Source organism: Narcine bancroftii, chromosome 6 (assembly GCF_036971445.1).
Source record: "Narcine bancroftii isolate sNarBan1 chromosome 6, sNarBan1.hap1, whole genome shotgun sequence".
NCBI lineage: Eukaryota > Metazoa > Chordata > Chondrichthyes > Torpediniformes > Narcinidae > Narcine > Narcine bancroftii.
In genome coordinates this window covers 82,982,638-83,002,041 of record NC_091474.1, presented here as the reverse complement: position 1 = coordinate 83,002,041, position 19,404 = coordinate 82,982,638, and the positions used below count along the sequence as shown (strand labels likewise).

The following is a 19,404-nucleotide window of genomic DNA, read 5'->3' as shown; positions in this document are numbered from 1 at the left end:
CTTCACCCACCCTCCATCGCTTCAACAACTTCCAGTTCCCTGAACTTGATTGGCTCATGTTTATTGTGGATATCCAATCCATATACACCTCTCCATCCCCATACTCATGGCCTTAAAGCCCTTTGTTTCTTTCTGGACAATAGTCCCCCTCCACCACCACCCTGCTCCGGCTGGCAGAACTTCTCTTTAACCTCAATAATTTCTCCTTTGACTCATCCCACTTTTTCCCACATGGGCCTCAGCTGTGCCTGCCTTTTTGTTGGCTACGTGGAGCAATACATGCTACAAGCCTACACAGGCAAGGCCCCTCAACTCTTACTCCACAACATTGATGGCGACTTTGGTGCTGCCTCATGTATCCATCTTGAGCTCATTGATGTTACTTTGCTGCCAACTTCCTCATTAACCTCAAATTTTGATTGGTCCATCTCTAGCAGTACTCCCTTTCCTTGATTTTATTGTCTCCATCTCGGGAAACAAACTCTCGACAGACATCTATAAACCTACAAACTCCCACAGCAACCTCGACCACCACTTCCCACCCTGTCCCCTATAAGGATTCCATTCCATTCTTTTAATTCCTCTGTCTCCATCACAGGATGAGGACTCCCATGCTAGATCATTCGAGATGTCCTCCTCCTTCAAACAACATGACTTTCCCTCTTCCACCATCAACTCGGCATTCATCTGTATATCCTCCAACTGCACATCCACTCTGCTCCCACGCACAACAAAGATAGGATTCCTTTTGTTCTTACCTATCACCACACCAAGCTTCTACATTCTAACACATCTTCCTCTGCCATTTCCACCACCTCCCACGTGTTGCCATCACGAGACATGTATTCCTCACTCCTCTCCACCTTCCGCAGGGATGGTTCCCTCTATGATTCCCTTGTCCATTCCTCCCTCCCCACCAATTGTCCCCTTGGGATCTATCTATGTGATTTCCACCTCTGCCCACACCTCCTCCCTCACCACTGTTTGGGGCCCCAAACAATCCTTCCAAGTGAAGCAACTTGTGAACTTGTAGGTGTTGCCTCCTGCATCTGATGCTCTCCTCTTCATCGGAGAGACTGGACGCAGATTGGGAGATCACTTTGTTGAGCACCTCCGCTCTGTCTGCTGCAATAGCTTGCATCTCCCAGTGGCCACCCATTTCATCATCTCATTCCCTTGTCGGCATGTCTGACCATGACTCATGCACTGCCAGACTAAACCACCCATAAAATGAAGGAACAACACCTCATCTTCCGATTGGGCACCCTCCAACCAGATGGTGTTAATATTGACATCTACCTTTCATTAACAACCCCCTCCCCCAACATTGCCTTTCCCTACCTCTGTCTCTTTATTCGCACAAACATGATAAATTCTTACCTTGTCCTGTATCATATCCAATGAGCACCTTTTGAATCCTCCCCCATTGTTTGAATTCTGAGACTTTCTGATATATCCTGCTTCTGGCTTATTCCTTGAAGAAGGACTCAGGGCTGAAACCTCTGCAATATATCTTGGTGTCCTATAGATGCTGAGAAGACCGGCTGAGTTCCTCCAGCATTTTGGTGTGTTTTTACCAGTCTGACACAACTGTCAGGCACTGTTTACCCTCTTTAAGCCAATAAAATGTCAGTTTTTATCTGAGCGAGAAATTCCCAGACAGATTTGATGTGGCAGTAAATTAACTGCCATAAATTGTGGACATGGGATGTTGAATATTACACATTGCCTCTATTTCCTGTGGTTCCCTTCAATACAGTTGCTGTTTTGAAAAATAATTACCGGAGTGACATATTGCCATTGGAGACCATTTACATACCTTTCTCGCCCCCCTCACCCACCCCCCCCCACCCCCCGCCTTGTGACATCTACAAAGGTCAGTGGCCTTGGATATATTGGTATCACTGTTTAAGTCAAATGCACTTTTGATTTTGAAATCTCGGTAAACGGACTGGAAAATTCACTTAGACTTCAAGCTATTTCAACAGAGCAAACCATTGTTTGACCTCAGGAACAAAATATATGATTTTAATGTTGAAAACCTGGTGCTGCTTGAAACACTGATTAGGAGATGGTAAATTGCATTTTGGTTCAATAGGTCAGCTGCAAAGCAATATCAGAATCAGAATTTATTGTCATGAACATGACACAAAATTCATTGTTTTGCAGCAGCGTCTCAGTGCAAACATTTCTATACATTTCAAAGTAAATAAAAATTGTACAAGATAAAGAAAAGAACAAAGTGAGGTAGTGTCAGCGATTCATTGTTCATTCAGGGATCTAATGACAGAGGGGAAAAAGATGTCCTTGTGCCGCTCTGTGTGCTCGTCTTCAAGCTCCTCTGTCCTGCCGACCTGCATGGTGCGCTGAAATAGGAGCCTGCTGAGGAAACCAACGTCGCAATGAGAATGACCCAGAATTTGAGCCCAGGAGGCACATCTTGATTAAAAGGTTTCTTGCTTCTAAGGTCCAGCAAGCCTCACCCAAAACCTTGATGCATTGTGCTTTGATACTTTAATAAGGTCAACATTTGTTGTCCATCCCAAGTTGTTCTTATTGGTTTGGAATCCATGTCTCATTTTTGGGGACAATCAACAAGCCCATATACTCCACGTCCTGGTTTACTGGTGTTATGAGCCCAGAGGACCCCAAAACCCAGCAGCAATAGATATTCAGCAAGACAAATGGTTACTTAAACAAAAGATGCTTTTAATTATCTTTAAACATGAAAATAGAATCAAATTTTAACTTGTCTCTATTGACTTACTTAACCTAACTTAACCCCCTTCTAATTCTAAGCACACTTGTATGTAAAGTGTGTGTAAGTTCAGAAAAGTTATTTGGTTCACAGTCCAATCTAAATTCTCATTCCTCCAAGTTCACTGGTTGCAGGTAATTCTTATACTGTGCACAGGATTTAACATTTTTAAAGTTCACCAGGCTTTGGTGCTTGAAAGGTAAATGGTTACCACTCAGGAAGTTTCTTGTCAGTTTTCAGAGAGAGTGATTTGTTGTTCCAGGACATCCACAACTGATATACTTCCATCAGCCACTCCAGTGTGTTGCTGACGAAACCTGCCCCTTCAGGGTTCTCCAGATGATAATCTCTTTCTTTCTGGTCACCACAGAGTTCCTTTTTGTTTCCCTTATTCCTAGTGAAACATTAAACAGCCATTCCTCTCCTCTTGCATGAACCACAAGGACTTTGACCAGGCTATCTTCCAAACAGGCTTGCCAGTTTGTCCTGTTCCAGTCCCAGCTATTTCTGGTGGCTGTAACACTGTACAAGTGATCTCTATGTCTCTCTCTCTCTGCTTGCAAAACCACATGACCCTCTCAGAACAGCAAGTTCTCTTCCAGACAAAGCGGCTCTGACATGCTCTTTCATCTGTTGCCTTTTGTTAACAACAATCCATTAGTGAAGTCTATTGAGCACTCTTCAAAAGTCTTGCAAAAGCATTGGAGCCGATACGTCTACCATCTTTATGTGAGATCCAGTATTTTAAATAAGATCTGTTTTAAAGTGTTTGTATGTGACCTAATCTCACAAACCTTTCCCAATTTATCTCCAAAAACATATCTATTTATTCTGCCACACTGGAACTAGTTTTATACCCAACCACCAGCTAGTTTGTACTGCAAAGGTTTACCCGTGGACCCAGTCTGGAGTATATATTATGAAAGGTTAAAAAAGTCTGGAGTCCAAAGGGTGAAGTGGAGGTGCAGCTGTGAGAGAAAATACCCCTCAGTGTTGGATGGGAATTTCAAAAGGTGGATGCAGAATGTGACATAGATAAGTGTCAGGATGATGTTGATTTGCAGTCACACCTGAAGCCCAGGTCCACCAAAGAAGTATGGACTGACTTGGCCAAATAGATACCATGTATTCGGTGTGCCAGAGAGGGCAGTTACTAATTAATGTTCTTTCGTTAATGTACAAGGTTGAAATGAGACATTGACCAGGTACAGTTGCCTTGTAAGTTGAGGAGGGGTTTATAACATCCTCTGAACACCATGAACAAGGTTCCATTTGAAGTATCCAACAAAGGTTGACCTTCTATCTTGACCAAGCAGTTTGTCTCTATCTATCTATGCCTGTGATTGTTGATCAGAATCAGAATTTATTGTCATGACATTGGGGGTTTGCAGCAGCATCTTTGTGCAAACATTCATGTTGTAACCATCTTACAACATGACTATCGTTTAAAACCATTAAAACAATAATGTGTGAAAAGTAAGGCAGTGTCTTTGGTTCATTGATTATTCAGGCAGCAGGAAAGAAGCTGTCTTTGTGCCACTGAGTGCTTGTCTTTAGACTCCTGTATCATTTCCCCGATGGTGGCAGAGTGAGGAGGGCATGTCCTGGGTGGAGGGGGTCTTTGAGGATAGAGGCTGCATTTTTTAGACACTGCCATGTGTATATGTCCTCAATGGAGTGAAGTCTTATGCCTGTGATGTCGAAAGCTGAGTTAAGAACCACCTAGAGTTTATTCTTGTCCTGAGAGTTGGCAACTCCATACCAGGCAGAGATGCAACCAGTCAGAATGCTCTCCACAGTACACCTATAAAAATTTTCAAGAGTCTTCGGTGTCATACCAAATCTCCTCACCGCTGGTGAGCCTTCTTTGTGATTACATCAACATGGAGGCTCCAGGACAGATCCTCAGAGATGGTAACATCCAAGAATTTGAAGTTTTTGATGCTCTCCACTACTCAGCTCTCGATGAGGACTTGGTTATGTTCTCCTGAATTCATTCTGAAGTCCACAGTCATCTCCCTGGTTTGTTGACATTGAGCACAAGATTGCTGTCATTGCACCATTCAACGAGCTGATCTATCTCCCTCCTGTACACTTCCTCATTGCTGTTTCTGATTCTGCCGACAACTATGGGTGTCATCAGCAAGCTTGTAGATAGCATTGGAATTGTGCCTGGCTACGCTGTCATGGATATATAACTAGCAGTGGGTTAAACATGCATCCTTGGGGTGCATCTGTGTTAATGATCAGTGAGGAGGAGACGTTGTTTCCAATTCATACTGACTGTGGACTTCCAATGAGAAATTCAAAGATCCAGTTGCAGAGTGGGATAGAGAGGCCTAGAGCAGTGGTATTCAACCTTTTTCTTTCCACTCACTCTGTGATTAGTCACTGCTCGAGACCCAAATGTAACTGAAATATTTTGCTTGAGAAAAACTGTTATTGGCCCATTTCCTTTGGAGTTATGAAACCGTGCACATAACGAGTCAATTAGGTTTTCAAACTTTTTCTTTCCACCCACATGCCACCTTAAACAATCCCTTACTAATCACAGAGCACCTATGGTATTGGGATTGCTTAAAGTGGTTTGTGAGTGGAAAGAAAAATGTTGAGAACCACTGGCCTAGAGTTTGAAGCTTCTTGACCAGCACTGAGGGAAAAATGGAGCCCCGAGCCGAGTGTATTTATGAAGGATGTCTGCCAGTCCTTGTTCACTGCTTTATTAAGATTTAAAGTCCCTCATGCCCTGCATCTTCACTTCCCACTGCCAACATATTACAAGACCCATCCCACCACTGCCACACTCTCCTCACCTTCCTCCTGTCGAAGAAGAGATTTACAAGTGTGAGAAGCACACCATCAGATTTCAGGACAATTTCTTTCCTGCTGTTAATAGACACCAGAATGAACCTCACACCAGTTAATTAACATTGCCTTTGCTCTGCTCCAGCTGATCTCTCTCTGTATCTCTGCTCTTTACTCCGTTGAGGAGATGGATTGCTCACAAAATGAACTTTCTCATTGCACTTCATTACATGTGACAATAGAATTGAAATAATGGTGTGTGGTGCCATCTGTTTGGTTTGGAAAAATGAAGAATCATGGAATCCTACTGAATTAAAGGAAGCCATTTGGCTCACAATGTGTCTGCTGGCTGTTTAATTTTTATTTTAATTTGGACATACAGCACGGTAACAGGCCGCCTCGGTTCACGGGTCCACGCTGCCCATTTTATACCCAATTAACCAACGTTTTGACCAGTGGTAGGAAACTGGAGACCCTGGCGAAAACCCTTGAAGATGAGGGGAGAATGTACAAACTCCTTACAGACAGCGTGGGATCTGAACCCCGGCCCTGATCTCTGGTGCTGTAAAGGCATTGCGCTAACCTCGACATCAACTGTGCCATCTTCTATTTGTTTGAGAGAAAACCCTAATTAGTTTCTCTCTTCTGCATCTTTTTCTAACATAGGGTGCCTCGAGTTGTCAACTGTACTCTAATTCCGACAGAATTAAATGATTCTCTTTCATTAAATGATTCTCTTTCATTGGAAATCCCATTTGGTTAGGCATGAGAAAAATAACACGTTTAATTTTCTTAATTTTTTTTTGTAGGATTTGTTTTGCCCAATAATGGCTGACATCTCAAAAGATTGGAAACTGTGAGTTGGTCTTTGACCCTTTAATCTTGACCCTATGAACACATAGAACCACTTGGTAAAGTACCCACAAACTGTTTCCTTAGAAGAAATAAATGGAATGTTACCATGTAAATCAGCGAAATTCATCACGAAGTTCACTTGACAATGATTTTTCTTGAAATATATGAAGGGCCAGGCTAATCAGGTTTAGAATGAGAAAAATAGCATTTCTCAGCTCTCTCCACTAAGAATCCCAAATGGCATTTCATGCATTGAAGAACACTTGAAATGAACAGGAAAACCCCTATTATCTGGAACTTAAGCAACTGGCAAAAAAAATGCAGAAAATAAATAGAGAAAAAAAAACAGAGGTTTAAAATTGACGTGACTCCCGAATCACGCAATGTGTCATCTCAAGTAACCAGAAAATTTACTTAACCAAGATCTACCAATCCCCAAAGGTGCTGGATGCCAGGGGTTTTTACTGTAGTCAATAATGTGAAGTAGGAAATGTCCCAACTGATTTATGCGCAGCAAACTCCCATGAAGAGGCATATGATGTCATTCAACTCATTGGTCTTCAAAGCTGATTGAGGTGAACATTACCCAAAGACTGTAGGTGCTCGGCTTCATATTGGCACTCCTTCCTGGAGTGCACCACTCTCTGGCAGCACTTAGACCATCAACCTGCTGATTCGCTTTCTATGACACACAGAGCCACAGCTGATGTGATGGAACATGAGAGTCTGCGAGGTGCATGGGCGCTTGATGTGTCCGAAGGGGCTCTCTTGAGCTTCTCTTTCTTGTTTTAATAGGGGCTCCTTTTTCCAGGGAAAACACAGGAAATATTTTTGCGTATAATTTGCAATAATTTAGGGCAACGCAGTGGTTTTCAAACTTTTTCTTTCCACTCCCTAAGGCAAAGGTTTTTAGTAAGGGATTACTCAACCAGGACATCCAGGAGCTGCTGGCAAAGAAACGAGCTGCCCACCAGGCTTACCTTGCAAAGACGTCCTGGCCAGAGAAGAAACGAGCCTTCCGTCGCGCATGCAGCCATCTTCAGCGCAAACTCCGGGCGATCCAAAATGAGTGGTGGACTAGCATCGCCAAGCGAACCCAGCTCAGCGCGGACATTGGCTACTTCAGGGGTTTTTACGAGGCTCTAAAGGCTGTGTACGGCCCCTCACCCCTAGTCCAAAGCCCACTGCGCAGCTCAGACGGCAAAGTCCTCCTCAGCGACAAGATCTCTATCCTCAACCGATGGTCAGAACACTTCCAATCTCTTTTCAGTGCCAACCGCTCAGTCCAAGAATCCGCCCTGCTCCAGCTCCCTCAACAGCCCTTAAGGCTAGAGCTGGATGAGGTCCTCACCCGGGAAGAGACATATAAGGCAATTGAACAACTGAAAAGTGGCAAAGCAGCAAGTATGGATGGAATCCCCCCAGAGGTCTGGAAGGCTGGTGGCAAAACTCTGCATGCCAAACTGCATGAGTTTTTCAAGCTCTGCTGGGACTAAGGAAAGCTGCCTCAGGACCTTCATGATGCCATCATCATCACCCTGTACAAAAACAAGGGCGAGAAATCAGACTGCTCAAACTACAGGGGAATCACGCTGCTCTCCATTGCAGGCAAAATCTTCGCTAGGATTCTCCTAAATAGAATAATACCTAGTGTCGCCGAGAATGTTCTCCCAGAATCACAGTGCGGCTTTCGCGCAAACAGAGGAACTACTGACATGGTCTTTGCCCAAATACAGCTCCAAGAAAAGTGCAGAGAACAAAACAAAGGACTCTACATCACCTTTGTTGACCTCACCAAAGCGTTTGACACCGTGAGCAGGAAAGGGCTTTGGCAAATACTAGAGCGCCTCGGATGCCCCCCAAAGTTCCTCAACATGGTTATCCAACTGCACGAAAACCAACAAGGTCGGGTCAGATACAGCAATGAGCTCTCTGAACCCTTCTCCATTAACAATGGCGTGAAGCAAGGCTGCGTTCTCACACCAACCCTCTTTTCAATCTTCTTCAGCATGATCCTGAAACAAGTCATGAAAGACCTCAACAATGAAGACGTTGTTTACATCCGGTACCGCACGGATGGCTGTCTCTTCAATCTGAGGCGCCTGCAAGCTCACACCAAGACACAAGAGCAACTTCTCCATGAACTACTCTTTGCAGACGATGCCGCTTTAGTTGCCCATTCAGAGCCAGCTCTTCAGCGCTTGACGTCCTGTTTTGCGGAAACTGCCAAAATGTTTGGCCTGGAAGTCAGCCTGAAGAAAACGGAGGTCCTCCATCAGCCAGCTCCCCACCATGACTACCAGCCCCCCAACATCTCCTTTGGGCACATAAAACTCAAAACGGTCAACCAGTTTACCTATCTTGGCTGCACCATTTCATCGGATGCAAGGATCGACAACGAGATAAACAACCGACTCGCCAAGGCAAATAGCGCCTTTGGAAGACTACACAAAAGAGTCTGGAAAAACAACCAACTGAAAAACCTCACAAAGATTAGCGTATACAGAGCCGTTGTCATACCCACACTCCTGTTCGGCTCCGAATCATGGGTCCTCTACCGGCATCACCTACGGCTCCGAGAACGCTTCCACCAGCGTTGTCTCCGCTCCATCATCAATATTCATTGGAGCGACCTCATCCCTAACATCGAAGTACTCGAGATGGCAGAGGCCGACAGCATCGAATCCACACTGCTGAAGATCCAACTGCGCTGGGTAGGTCACGTCTCCAGAATGGAGGACCATCGCCTTCCCAAGATCGTGTTATATGGTGAACTTTCTACTGGCCACCGTGACAGAGGTGCACCAAAGAAGAGGTACAAGGACTGCCTAAAGAAATTTCTTGGTGCCTGCCACATTGACACCGCCAGTGGGCTGATATCGCCTCAAACCGTGCATCTTGGCGCCTCACAGTTCGGCAGGCAGCAACCTCCTTTGAAGAAGACCGCAGAGCCCACCTCACTGACAAAAGACAAAGGAGGAAAAACCCAACACCCAACCCCAACCAACCAATTTTCCCTTGCAACCGCTGCAACCGTGTCTGCCTGTCCCGCATCGGACTTGTCAGCCACAAACGAGCCTGCAGCTGACGTCGACATTATCCCTCCATTAATCTTCGTCCGCGAAGCCAAGCCAAAGAAAGACTTAAGGTGTTATGTGAATGGAAAGAAAAAGTTTGAAAACCACTGTTTTAATCGTACCTGATTGACTCGTTACATGCACGGTTTCATAACTCCAAAGGAAATGGGCCAATGACCATTTTTCTCAAGCAAAATATTTCAGTAACATTTGGGTTGAGAGCAGTGACTAATCACAGAGCACCGATGGCATAGGGGTATGTGACTGGAAAGGGAAAGTTTGAAAACCACTGATTTAGGGCAATGCTGTGACAGCACTCGTGTCCCGGGTTTGAATCTGGTGCTGTCTGTAAGGAGTTTGTACATTCTCTCTGGGGGCTCCCATTTCTTCCCACCCTAGCTTGTAAGTCAATTGGATGTAATTGGGTGGCATGGGCCAGAGGGGCCTATTACCATGCTCTATGTCTAAATTTCAATCTTCACCTTGAGTTCATGATATAACTGGAAAAAACCAGCAGTTATTGTTTGCTCTGGTGAAAGTGATCTTTTGGAGAAACAGCAGTAGGATTTTATTTTAAACATAACCATGACTTGTCCTTCCAAATATACTTTTCATCTTGATTTGCATTTTTAAATCAGAATAAAACAGAATAGATACAGCTCCCCGTCGTTAAAAGCAGAAGAGGTCAGTCGAAGAAGCAATGTGCCCTTTGACATTTAAAAATCATTTGCTGGCAGTGCAGATCACTTGTGCTACATTATCTTTGGTTCAACAATTAAAATGATAGTTCTGTTGACATTATCCAGATCGATGTGCTCTATTTGTGCAGTATTTGGTCCTTTCTGTTGAAAGGCAGCATGAGGGGAGAAATTAATCAGTGATGCTGACTTCCTATAAAAATAACTAACATCTATGGTTGTCGGGTTTAAATTGGTTTGGGACACTTCTTGCCCAGTGTTGTGGAACGCTTGTTTGAATGTTAATGAGAAGGCGCAGTGTTGTGGCATGGCCTGGAAGCTCAGAATTCAGGGAAGCAAAAAGGAATTTCATCCAGCAATTCATCTCAGTCAGTGGTTTTCAAACTGCCCCCTCTAAACCCACATTCCACCTTCAGTAATCCCTAAGCCATCAGTGCTCTATTGCTTAAAGTGGAATGTGAGTGGAAAGAAAAAGTTTGAAAACCACTGTTTGATCGTACCAGCATTGATGTTTAACTGCAGAATTTTGTGTTTTATTTCATGATAAATATGAAACATAGGCACTGGTGTGATGCAAAAAAATGTGGAACATGTGGCTGAGGATATATAGTCATTTACACAAGTACAATACAGGACGATATTGATGAGGTTAATGTATCACAGTGGTTGCCAAAGTTCCTATTTATTGTCCGAGTACATGCTTGACATCCCTCAGATTCTTTTTTCTGCAGGCGCGACAAAATTAATAATTATCGGTAACTGTAAACTATGCTCAAAGAAAAAAATGTTAACTAAGGCAGAAATGTCAACAAATTATACAAATACAGAAGTGTGATGTTTAATTATTGTAATAATGAAACTTTGTTCTTTTAAAACAATTATTTATTAGCTAGAACACCAACAGACAAGACCTCATGGAGGCATCCATTTTGAATCTACCCAAGATTCAACAGCTCATCTCCCCAGTGGTCAGGATTAGGACTTGCACTCTTATCAGTACACAGAAGTATAAATATTCAGTCATTAAATATGAGCCAAGTACAAGTCCTTAAATGAATCACTGAATGACTCCATTTTTCAGGAGTCTAATGGTTGAAGGGTAGTAACTATTCCTAAACCTGGAGATAAGAGTCCTGTAGAATCTATACCTCCTTCTTGATGCCAGGAGCGAGAACACACCATGCCCAGTGCAGTGTGGATCCTTGATGATCGCTGCTGCTCTCCGACAGCAATGTTCTCTGTGGATCTACTCAAAGGTGGGGAGAGTCTTGCCTGTGATGAACTAGGCTGCACCCAGTTATGTTTGCATGGCTGTCTGATCCATGGTCTTGGTGCCCTCTTGCAGCCGGTCAGCACACTTTCCACTACACATCTGCAGAAGTTTGGCAAGATTTCTGATGTAATATCGAACCTCCGCAAACTCCCAAGAAAATAGAGATGCGGACGTGCTTTCTTCACAATGACACTGATATGATGGGACCGCGAGAGAACCCCACCTCTTATGCAGGAGAATCAGAATGGACTTGATGGGCATGAGAGTGAGGGTAGGTTGTATGGAAATGTGCAGGAATGGGTGATAGAAATTAATGATAGGCTCAAATGAAGGAATGGTTTCCAGTATCAAAGAAAAAATCTGAAATATTACAAAACTGAAACACTGCACAGAGCAACAGAATCCATCCCAGAGACAATATTAACTTGTCCGTCAGGCTTGGTGACATTTGCGAGAATGTGGTTGTGATGCTAATAAATGTTGCGGAACCACCATCCACTCATTGCATTTCGTAGGGGAGAATTATTCTCCTTCTATCGGAGGACGTTGTTGCAGTTCCTTAGGATCTCCTCTATTTAAGTGGACTGTTTTCAGAGTTAGTTGACTGTTGCACAACCTGCTGTTAGACAAGCAAGCCAAGACCACACCCCACCTCTAACTCTTAGACCAACTCCTAACCTGATAAAAAAAATTCACCCCAGGCATGGTTGGCGTTGCGTAAAATGCAAACTCGTTGGAGTAGCAGTTAGCACAATGCCTTTACAGCACCAGTGATTGGGACTGTGGTTTGAATTCCACGCTGTTGGTACACTCTCCCTGTGTCTGTGTGGGTTTTCCCTGGGGCTCTGGTTTCCTCCCACCATTTGAAACCTACCAGGTGTGTAGGTTAATTGGGTGTGGCACCAACTTATGGGCTGAAATGGCCTGTTACCCTGCTGTATATCTAAATGTTTTCAAATTAAAAAAAAATTAAATGGAATTTAATCACCTTGTGGGTTTGGGGAAGTGTTCTCCTGAGAAATCAGCACAGTTAGCGCAAAGCTATTATCGAGCTAGCAATTAGGTTTGAATTCTCCGCTGTCTGTAAGGAGTTTGTACTCCCTGTGCCTGCGTGGATTTCCACCGGGTGCTTGGTTTCCTTCCCCCTTTCAACTGGGGTTGTTGGTAAATTGGCTGTAGTTGGGTGGCATGGACTCGTGGACCGGAAGGGCCTGTGTCAGTGCTGTGACTAAATTAAAACAAGCTGTTATTTGTGATTACTTTTCAGGGTAAGACAGTACGAGTTATTACTGCACTGGATCAAGACAGAGGAAAACCACGTGGGATTGGTTACACCATTGTTTCGGGTAAGAGAAGTTGTGGATCTTTTCCCCCCAATTTCCCTTCCATCAGTTGAAGAAAAGCAAGCAGGGATTTGCAGTTTAAATTTATAGTTAAAGGAATTTGCAATTGTATCCATTAAGTCCAAAAAGCAAGGACTGAATAATAGACTCAATGAGAACATTTTGTTTGCTCTGCGTGTTGCAAAGTCCCTAATTATGACGTCTGGTTATTATAACAGGAGTTTATAGAGATGTATTCATTCATTGTTCCTGATAGTAGCTTGAAAAGAAAATTCCTTTATATTGCTTTATCAGTGAAAAATTACTTTCCAAATATATGAGTGGACAATTAAAAAAAACTTCATGCCAACACTTTGAGCCTTTGCACAGTCATGGAACAATGTTGTGTTTATGTTGAGGCACTTCTATCTGTTCCTGAATGAATGCCAGCTGCATCATTTGTTCTTTTGGTGAACTTTGTGGTCAGTGACTGTAGGCAGTGGATGGAGAGAGGATGTGTTTAATTCTTTTGCTTTGCACATCAAGAACTAAACTGCAATGCACAGAAGTGCTGGAGAAACTCAGCAGGCCACTTACGTGGGTTACTCTTTACTTACTCAGGGTAACCCATGTTTCGGGCTTGGCCCCCTTCGCCAGCTAAGAATGGTGAAGTATCTGTACTTCCCACGAGTGCTGTTCGACTTGCTGAGTTTTTCCAGCATGTTGGTCAATTGCACTAGACTCAAGAACTGAACTGCATTTGACACAAGTCATTTGTTATGAGAAGGGGCACAGTGGTCATGTTGCTGGACTTCAGAGACCTAGACCAGCCTTTCTTGACCCTTTTTTTTGGTTTTAGTCCTCTTAGAACTCTAGTCCAAATTTATGAGCCCCCTTCGCTGTAAAGCGGACAAGTTTTGGTTTCTTCTGAACTTTTCTCCTACTGACTACATTAAAAAAAAATTAAAAATTTTACATTACTGGTGGTGAAAAGAAAATAATGTTTTTACTTAAATATGCTCTGGGCTTCAGAGGGTGAGGGGAAATGAAGGGAGAGAGTTCAAACTCTGCCATAAAATTGAAATTCAGTTTATTTGGAAAAATTGGAATTGGGGGCCGAGAATCAGTAATGTGAATTATGCAATGTCATATTTAACAACATATAAGCCTCACTCTTATTCCCAAAGATTGGCTCGAAAAGATCCCCTGGGTCTTGTATGCAAAGTTGAAATTGAAATCCTGCACCTCTTGCACCCAGTTTCAACAAGCTTGCGGAGCTGCTGCAGTTGTCTGGGAAACCCTTGGGTGGCCCATGCTTTCTGGAGCTGCAGCCCCCACCCCAGTGGGAGGCTGACCACAGCGGCCCCTCCCAGCAGTACAAGAAGTGCAGGAGGAACATGTTTGCAAACTTACCCTTAAATATCTTAATATTCCCTGCTGAAATGGTGGTGGGGGGTGGGGGGTGGGGTGGGGGGTGGTTGGTCTTTTATGCCTGTGGGTCTTGTATGCAAATGGTTTGTTGCAAATGTTGTTCTGCATGAATAACTTTGAGGGAAGGGATTCCAGCCTTCTCTCTTGTCTTGGTACTTGTGTGTACCAACAGTCCCACAGTGCAAGGACAAGCTAGTTTGGGTATTAAAGACCAGTACCAGTACTACCGATGCTGTGTGAGCAAGTGCCACTGTTGGAAAATGCCTCAGCTGCAGGTTCAGTCTGTGCCATAACTCGGCTATTGTGCTTTGAAACCTCCCTCCTTCCCTCCCCCCCCCCACCCCGCCCCAAAGAATGTCATCCACGTGAAGAGAATCTCAGTATTCACGCAATCTCTTTTAAAGCGTCTTTAGGTGATCCTTGCTGCAGCTCAGTCTACCAGGAAAATCAGAGGGATTTCACCCTGCAAAAACCAATCAGCTCAAGATAAGTGTGTGAGTGAGATTGTACAAAAGATCGGTCCCTCCTTCTCTGCACAAATTTTAAAAGGGAAAAATTTCACATCTCTGTAATTTGCTTTCTGAATGAGATGTTTGGGTTGGTAGTTAGCAAATCAGAAGGTTGCAGGTTTACATCTCGACTGAGAGAAATGATTACAAAAGTTCCAGACTGGTACTCGAGTGCAGCATTAAGAGAGTGCCATCCGGTCAGAGATACCGGCTCACAAACGGGACTCCCATGATGACCTTTCAAAATATAACTGGGGAGGTGCCCCTGGGCCTGGCCAATATTTGTGTGGATTGATGTGATAGTACAGATTCCATCACCAATGTGTATATGTACAGATGGCAGCGTAGGATGACTGTGATTGGCTGAGAGTGTAGCCACACCTACTGGCAGGTCTTAAAGGGTTGCTCCTAGCCAGACCAGGTCATTCTGGACTGGTCAACCTACTTGTGATATGCTCCAGTCTGTTAGTTAATAAAAACCTTGGTTTGGATCAACAAGTCTTTGGTCCTTTCGATGCGCTCTACATTGACCACCAAATATTTCATCATGCATCGTAACTCCACATGCAAGAAAACATCATGCTGCAAATCACTTCAGAACATCCTAAAAAGGACACAAAAATAAATGTGGAGGCAATGTCGGCTTTTCTCTTTGTTTTTCTGACATCACTCCAAAAGAGCTCAATACCCTAATTTGTCTCTTTAACCCTTTGGTAACTTGTGGAAAAGCCATTTTGAGCTAAAAGTCTGATTGTGGCTGCTTCCCTCTGAAGCTGCCAGTCTATAAATAAACCTTCTTGGGTTTGATCCCTTTAAAAAATTACTGAAACGATTCATCATTTGAAGAGACGGGGACACAGAATCAAAATTCAACATGGAATACAAAATGCAACAAATTAGTTTATTGCTTGCTCTGGGGACACCAATCCAGAGTATTTTATTCACAAGGTCTCAGTTCATTCAGTACATAAGAATCGAAAGGTTGCCTGCGGGAAGCTGAATTTTATGTTGAGTTCAAATCATTACCATTGCATCACAAGAAGCCGTGTGACTTATTCTCACCTTGTCTATTGTGATGGACCTGGTTGAACCCGAGTCAAGAATTGAGTGTACTTCTTGACACAAAGCCTTTCGTGGCATTTTTTTTTTCATGTGTGTTTTGTTAACTTTGATTCAGAATTATATCAAGTGAGTAATTGGATCCTGGAGCTTGTTTGTGACTTAGTTCATTCCTTGACTCTTTTCTGAAAGTGCACGTGCCAATCTTTTACAGTAGCATAATAAATTATGGCCTTGAAATAAAGCAAGTCTCAAGGAATTGGCTGAAGCTGAAAATATCATTTTATTTAAAAAGTTGCTCCTTGGTTAAATAAAAATATATGAACTTTGGAAGGGGGAACATAACGCTGGATAAACTCAGCAGGTTAAATGATGTAAAGGTAAAGATACATAATAAACATTTCGGGCTTGAGCACTTCATCAAGGTACCTTGATGCTCAAAGATGAAAGAGTTGGTAATGTATTGTTCTTTGCTGTACCACTGTTTGATTTACTGAGTTTCTCCATCATTGTGCTTTTACGTAAACCACAGTGTCTGTGAACAGTCGTGAACTGCTTCTTGACATCATGACCAAAATTCCGACCAGTCCCCATGTGTCTCGATTGCCTTAGTGTGCAAAAGACTATTGATCTCCTGCTGCAAAGAATGACTGTAGTGTTTAATTAATGGAAGGCTAAAAAAGCGCAATGTACTTTGAGTTCAAAACATATTCCCCAAGATGTGAATAAGTTCTGGAATATTTTTTACCTGCTTCATTTTGTAAAGTAAATCTTTGCCACTGACGCCTTACAGATTTTAGGAGGGGAGGGGTGAGTATGAAGGAAATTTGGAGAATGTTCCACCTCCAGCATCTTAATAAACAGATTTATTTTGACAGTGAAAGTATGTGTTTGCTCCTTAGCATATCGTTATCAGGGTAGTCTCTGATGAAATAAGCAGATAGATGCTCTCTCCGGGAGATGGGGGACAGTAATAAATTGCAAAATGGGTTATTGCCAAAAGAAATATATTGGACACTTGCAGGAATGCAAGTAATTTTAACACATTAGCATAGAGAGATTCTAAGGGGCTGCCTCAGAGTGGACAAGTATCCATTGATCTGGACCATTAGTCTTGGGTTCAAATCCTTCCATTGCAGTTGGCTAAGTCGGTCAGTGATCATTGCAATGAGATCAGTCTGATCTTCATTCACTCTTTTCCAAATTGATTCGACTGCTACCTCAGCCAATACCCTCCAGTTCTTGTTTTTAACTTGGTGGAAAAGTGTTGATTACCCCTGGACATAAAAAATACCAAATAGCAGGCAGCATGGTTGGCGTAGCAATGCTGATGCAGTGGCAATGATTGGGACTGGGGTTTGAAGCTTGCGCTGTCTGTAAGGAGTTTTCCCCGTCTCTGCGTGGGTTTTCCCCAGGGGCTTTCCCCAGTTTCTTCCCACCGTTCAAAACGTACCTGTATCTGTAAATCTAAAAAACGTTAAAAAATTTACACACATAACATGGTAACAGGCTATTTTAGCCCACAAGTCCATGCCACCCAATTAACCTCCAAATCAGTACATATGGCAATGGTATGTTTCAAACAGTTGGAAGAAACCAGAGCACCCAGAAGAAACCCACACAGACAAAGGGAGAATGTACAAGTTTCTTAAGGAAAACGTGGACTTGAACACCAGTCCTGATCACTTGGCACTGTTACGATGTTGCGCTAGCCACTGTGCCAACCATTGCTTCATGAATCTGAGAGTCTCGGATCTTTCATTCTCACAAAGCTACCTCAATGCAGACTTTGCACTGTTTTAATTGGACCTTTTTCCTGTAACACTCTCATGCTGTATATACTGCACGTTTATTTCTAGGAGAGGACACTGAACAGTTTCTCACTGTTTTTCTGTACATGTGAAGATAATAATCCTCTATTCTGAATTTAATGTCAGAGTGCTGAGAGATACCGGTACCACAAAACCCAATACTACCGGTCACATGGTTGGGTGGTCAGTGACTGAACCAGCCACTCTCCACACCAGGCTAGCCACCCTGCAGGTTGAAAAAGAAAACCTGTTCAAGGGCAGACAAACCCTCTCATAGAGTCATCGGCCATCTAACAAACACGTGCCTGGAAGCATGGAAGGGCATCCCTTGCAATGAAGCTTGGTCTTGCCATTCTCTTCCCCCAGCCATCTTGGATCTCACCATGCTGCTGGATCCGGGAGGGGATGTTGAGAGGGTGGGTCTGGACCTGTGCAACTCCCTACTCACCTAAAATCCATTCACCCACACATTGTTCCTTTCTGAGGTGTGGGGAATCCTCATGTCAAACCCCACAAACTGACTGAAAGGGACCATCACCATCCTATGGAGAAGGATTTCTGAATCCAAGGTTTTCAATTTTGCATTCATGTGGACCGCTTTTGGATCATGAAATCATCTCTTCTCCTAAACCTACCAAACCTCTCCATCCTACTTAGCCAGGAGCTGGCAGAGTCCAAGACTGAACCAGTGGGAAATTTAACTATCATGGCATGAATGCCACAGTCCTGAGAGAACCTCTTGTCTGTCTTGAATGCTTGTCTCGTATTATCATTGCTTTGAGTATAGATTCAAGTATGACTCTAGAGTCCTCAAAGAAAAAGCTATTTTTTTAAAGATTTTTAACAGCCTGTAATCCTGGAGTTGGGTTTGATGTGAAAGGAAACAGTGATAATGAAAGGGGATATCCAAAAATGTCTGTCAGTTAGGTATTTCTGAGATTCATCATAATGTACAAATTAAGATAGGTATATGGATGAGAGAGAAATGGAGGGAGCAGGTTGATGGGTCTAGGCAGAAAAACAGTTTGGCACGGACGAGATAGGCTGAAGGGCCTGTTTCTGTGCTGGCTTGTTCTATGCTTCTAAAGCATATGAGTCCACGTGTAGTTCCCTCAAACAACAGTTAGAATGGAAAACTGATTTGGCAAAGTGCTTGAGTATCAAAAGTGCTGTCTCAACAAATACGATTCAGAAATGTACAAATCTGTAATGAACAATTCACAAATATTGTCCCTCAACATGTAAATTGTGTATCTCGTGCTGAGATCATGAGTTTTAATTAAAAATTAATGATCTCTGTCTGGGCAAATTGGATTGATATTTCAAAAATTTGAAACTAATAAATTGGTATCTATTTGTAAAAGTGGCAACTGTTGCCTGGAAGTGGTTATTTAATCTGAAGCAGCACGCAACATGATTTAATCAAATTCATGGATGTATTTGAATTTAAATTCAAACTGGTTTCTTTAACGCATTGTGTTTTCTGACTAAGGACCTGTTTGTAAGTTTGGAGAAGAATCTGAATGCATTGAAAACAATAACCAGACAAGGGTGAGATGGACCCAGACAGTGCTTAAAGCTCTGAAGGGATGCTTGCTGATCCAAAAACCTTTCCCTTGGAATCAAAGGGTAGAGAGGGCCCATCGAAAAGCCAAAGAAAAGAGAAAAAGGAATTAAACATGGGAAATATTAGGTATGTTCAGGGAAGTGGGTAGCAAGAAAAAAAAATGGTGTGCACGAGGTTGCAGTGGCTATTTTGTTTCCTAGCAACAGTGAAATCCCCAGCCCATTACCTACTCATCTCTG

General features: G+C 43.1%; 1 protein-coding gene across 13 annotated transcripts in view; it reads left to right on the top strand.

Annotated features, from left to right (window-relative positions):
* Positions 1-19,404, top strand: part of cdh23 (cadherin-related 23) — an 874,975-nt gene that overhangs the window by 228,864 nt on the left and 626,707 nt on the right. For all 13 annotated transcript variants that reach the window (XM_069885557.1, XM_069885556.1, XM_069885568.1 and 10 more), the window contains one exon: positions 12,734-12,812. In XM_069885557.1, the coding sequence (XP_069741658.1) occupies positions 12,734-12,812 (79 nt within the window). The remainder of the gene's footprint in view (positions 1-12,733; positions 12,813-19,404) is intronic.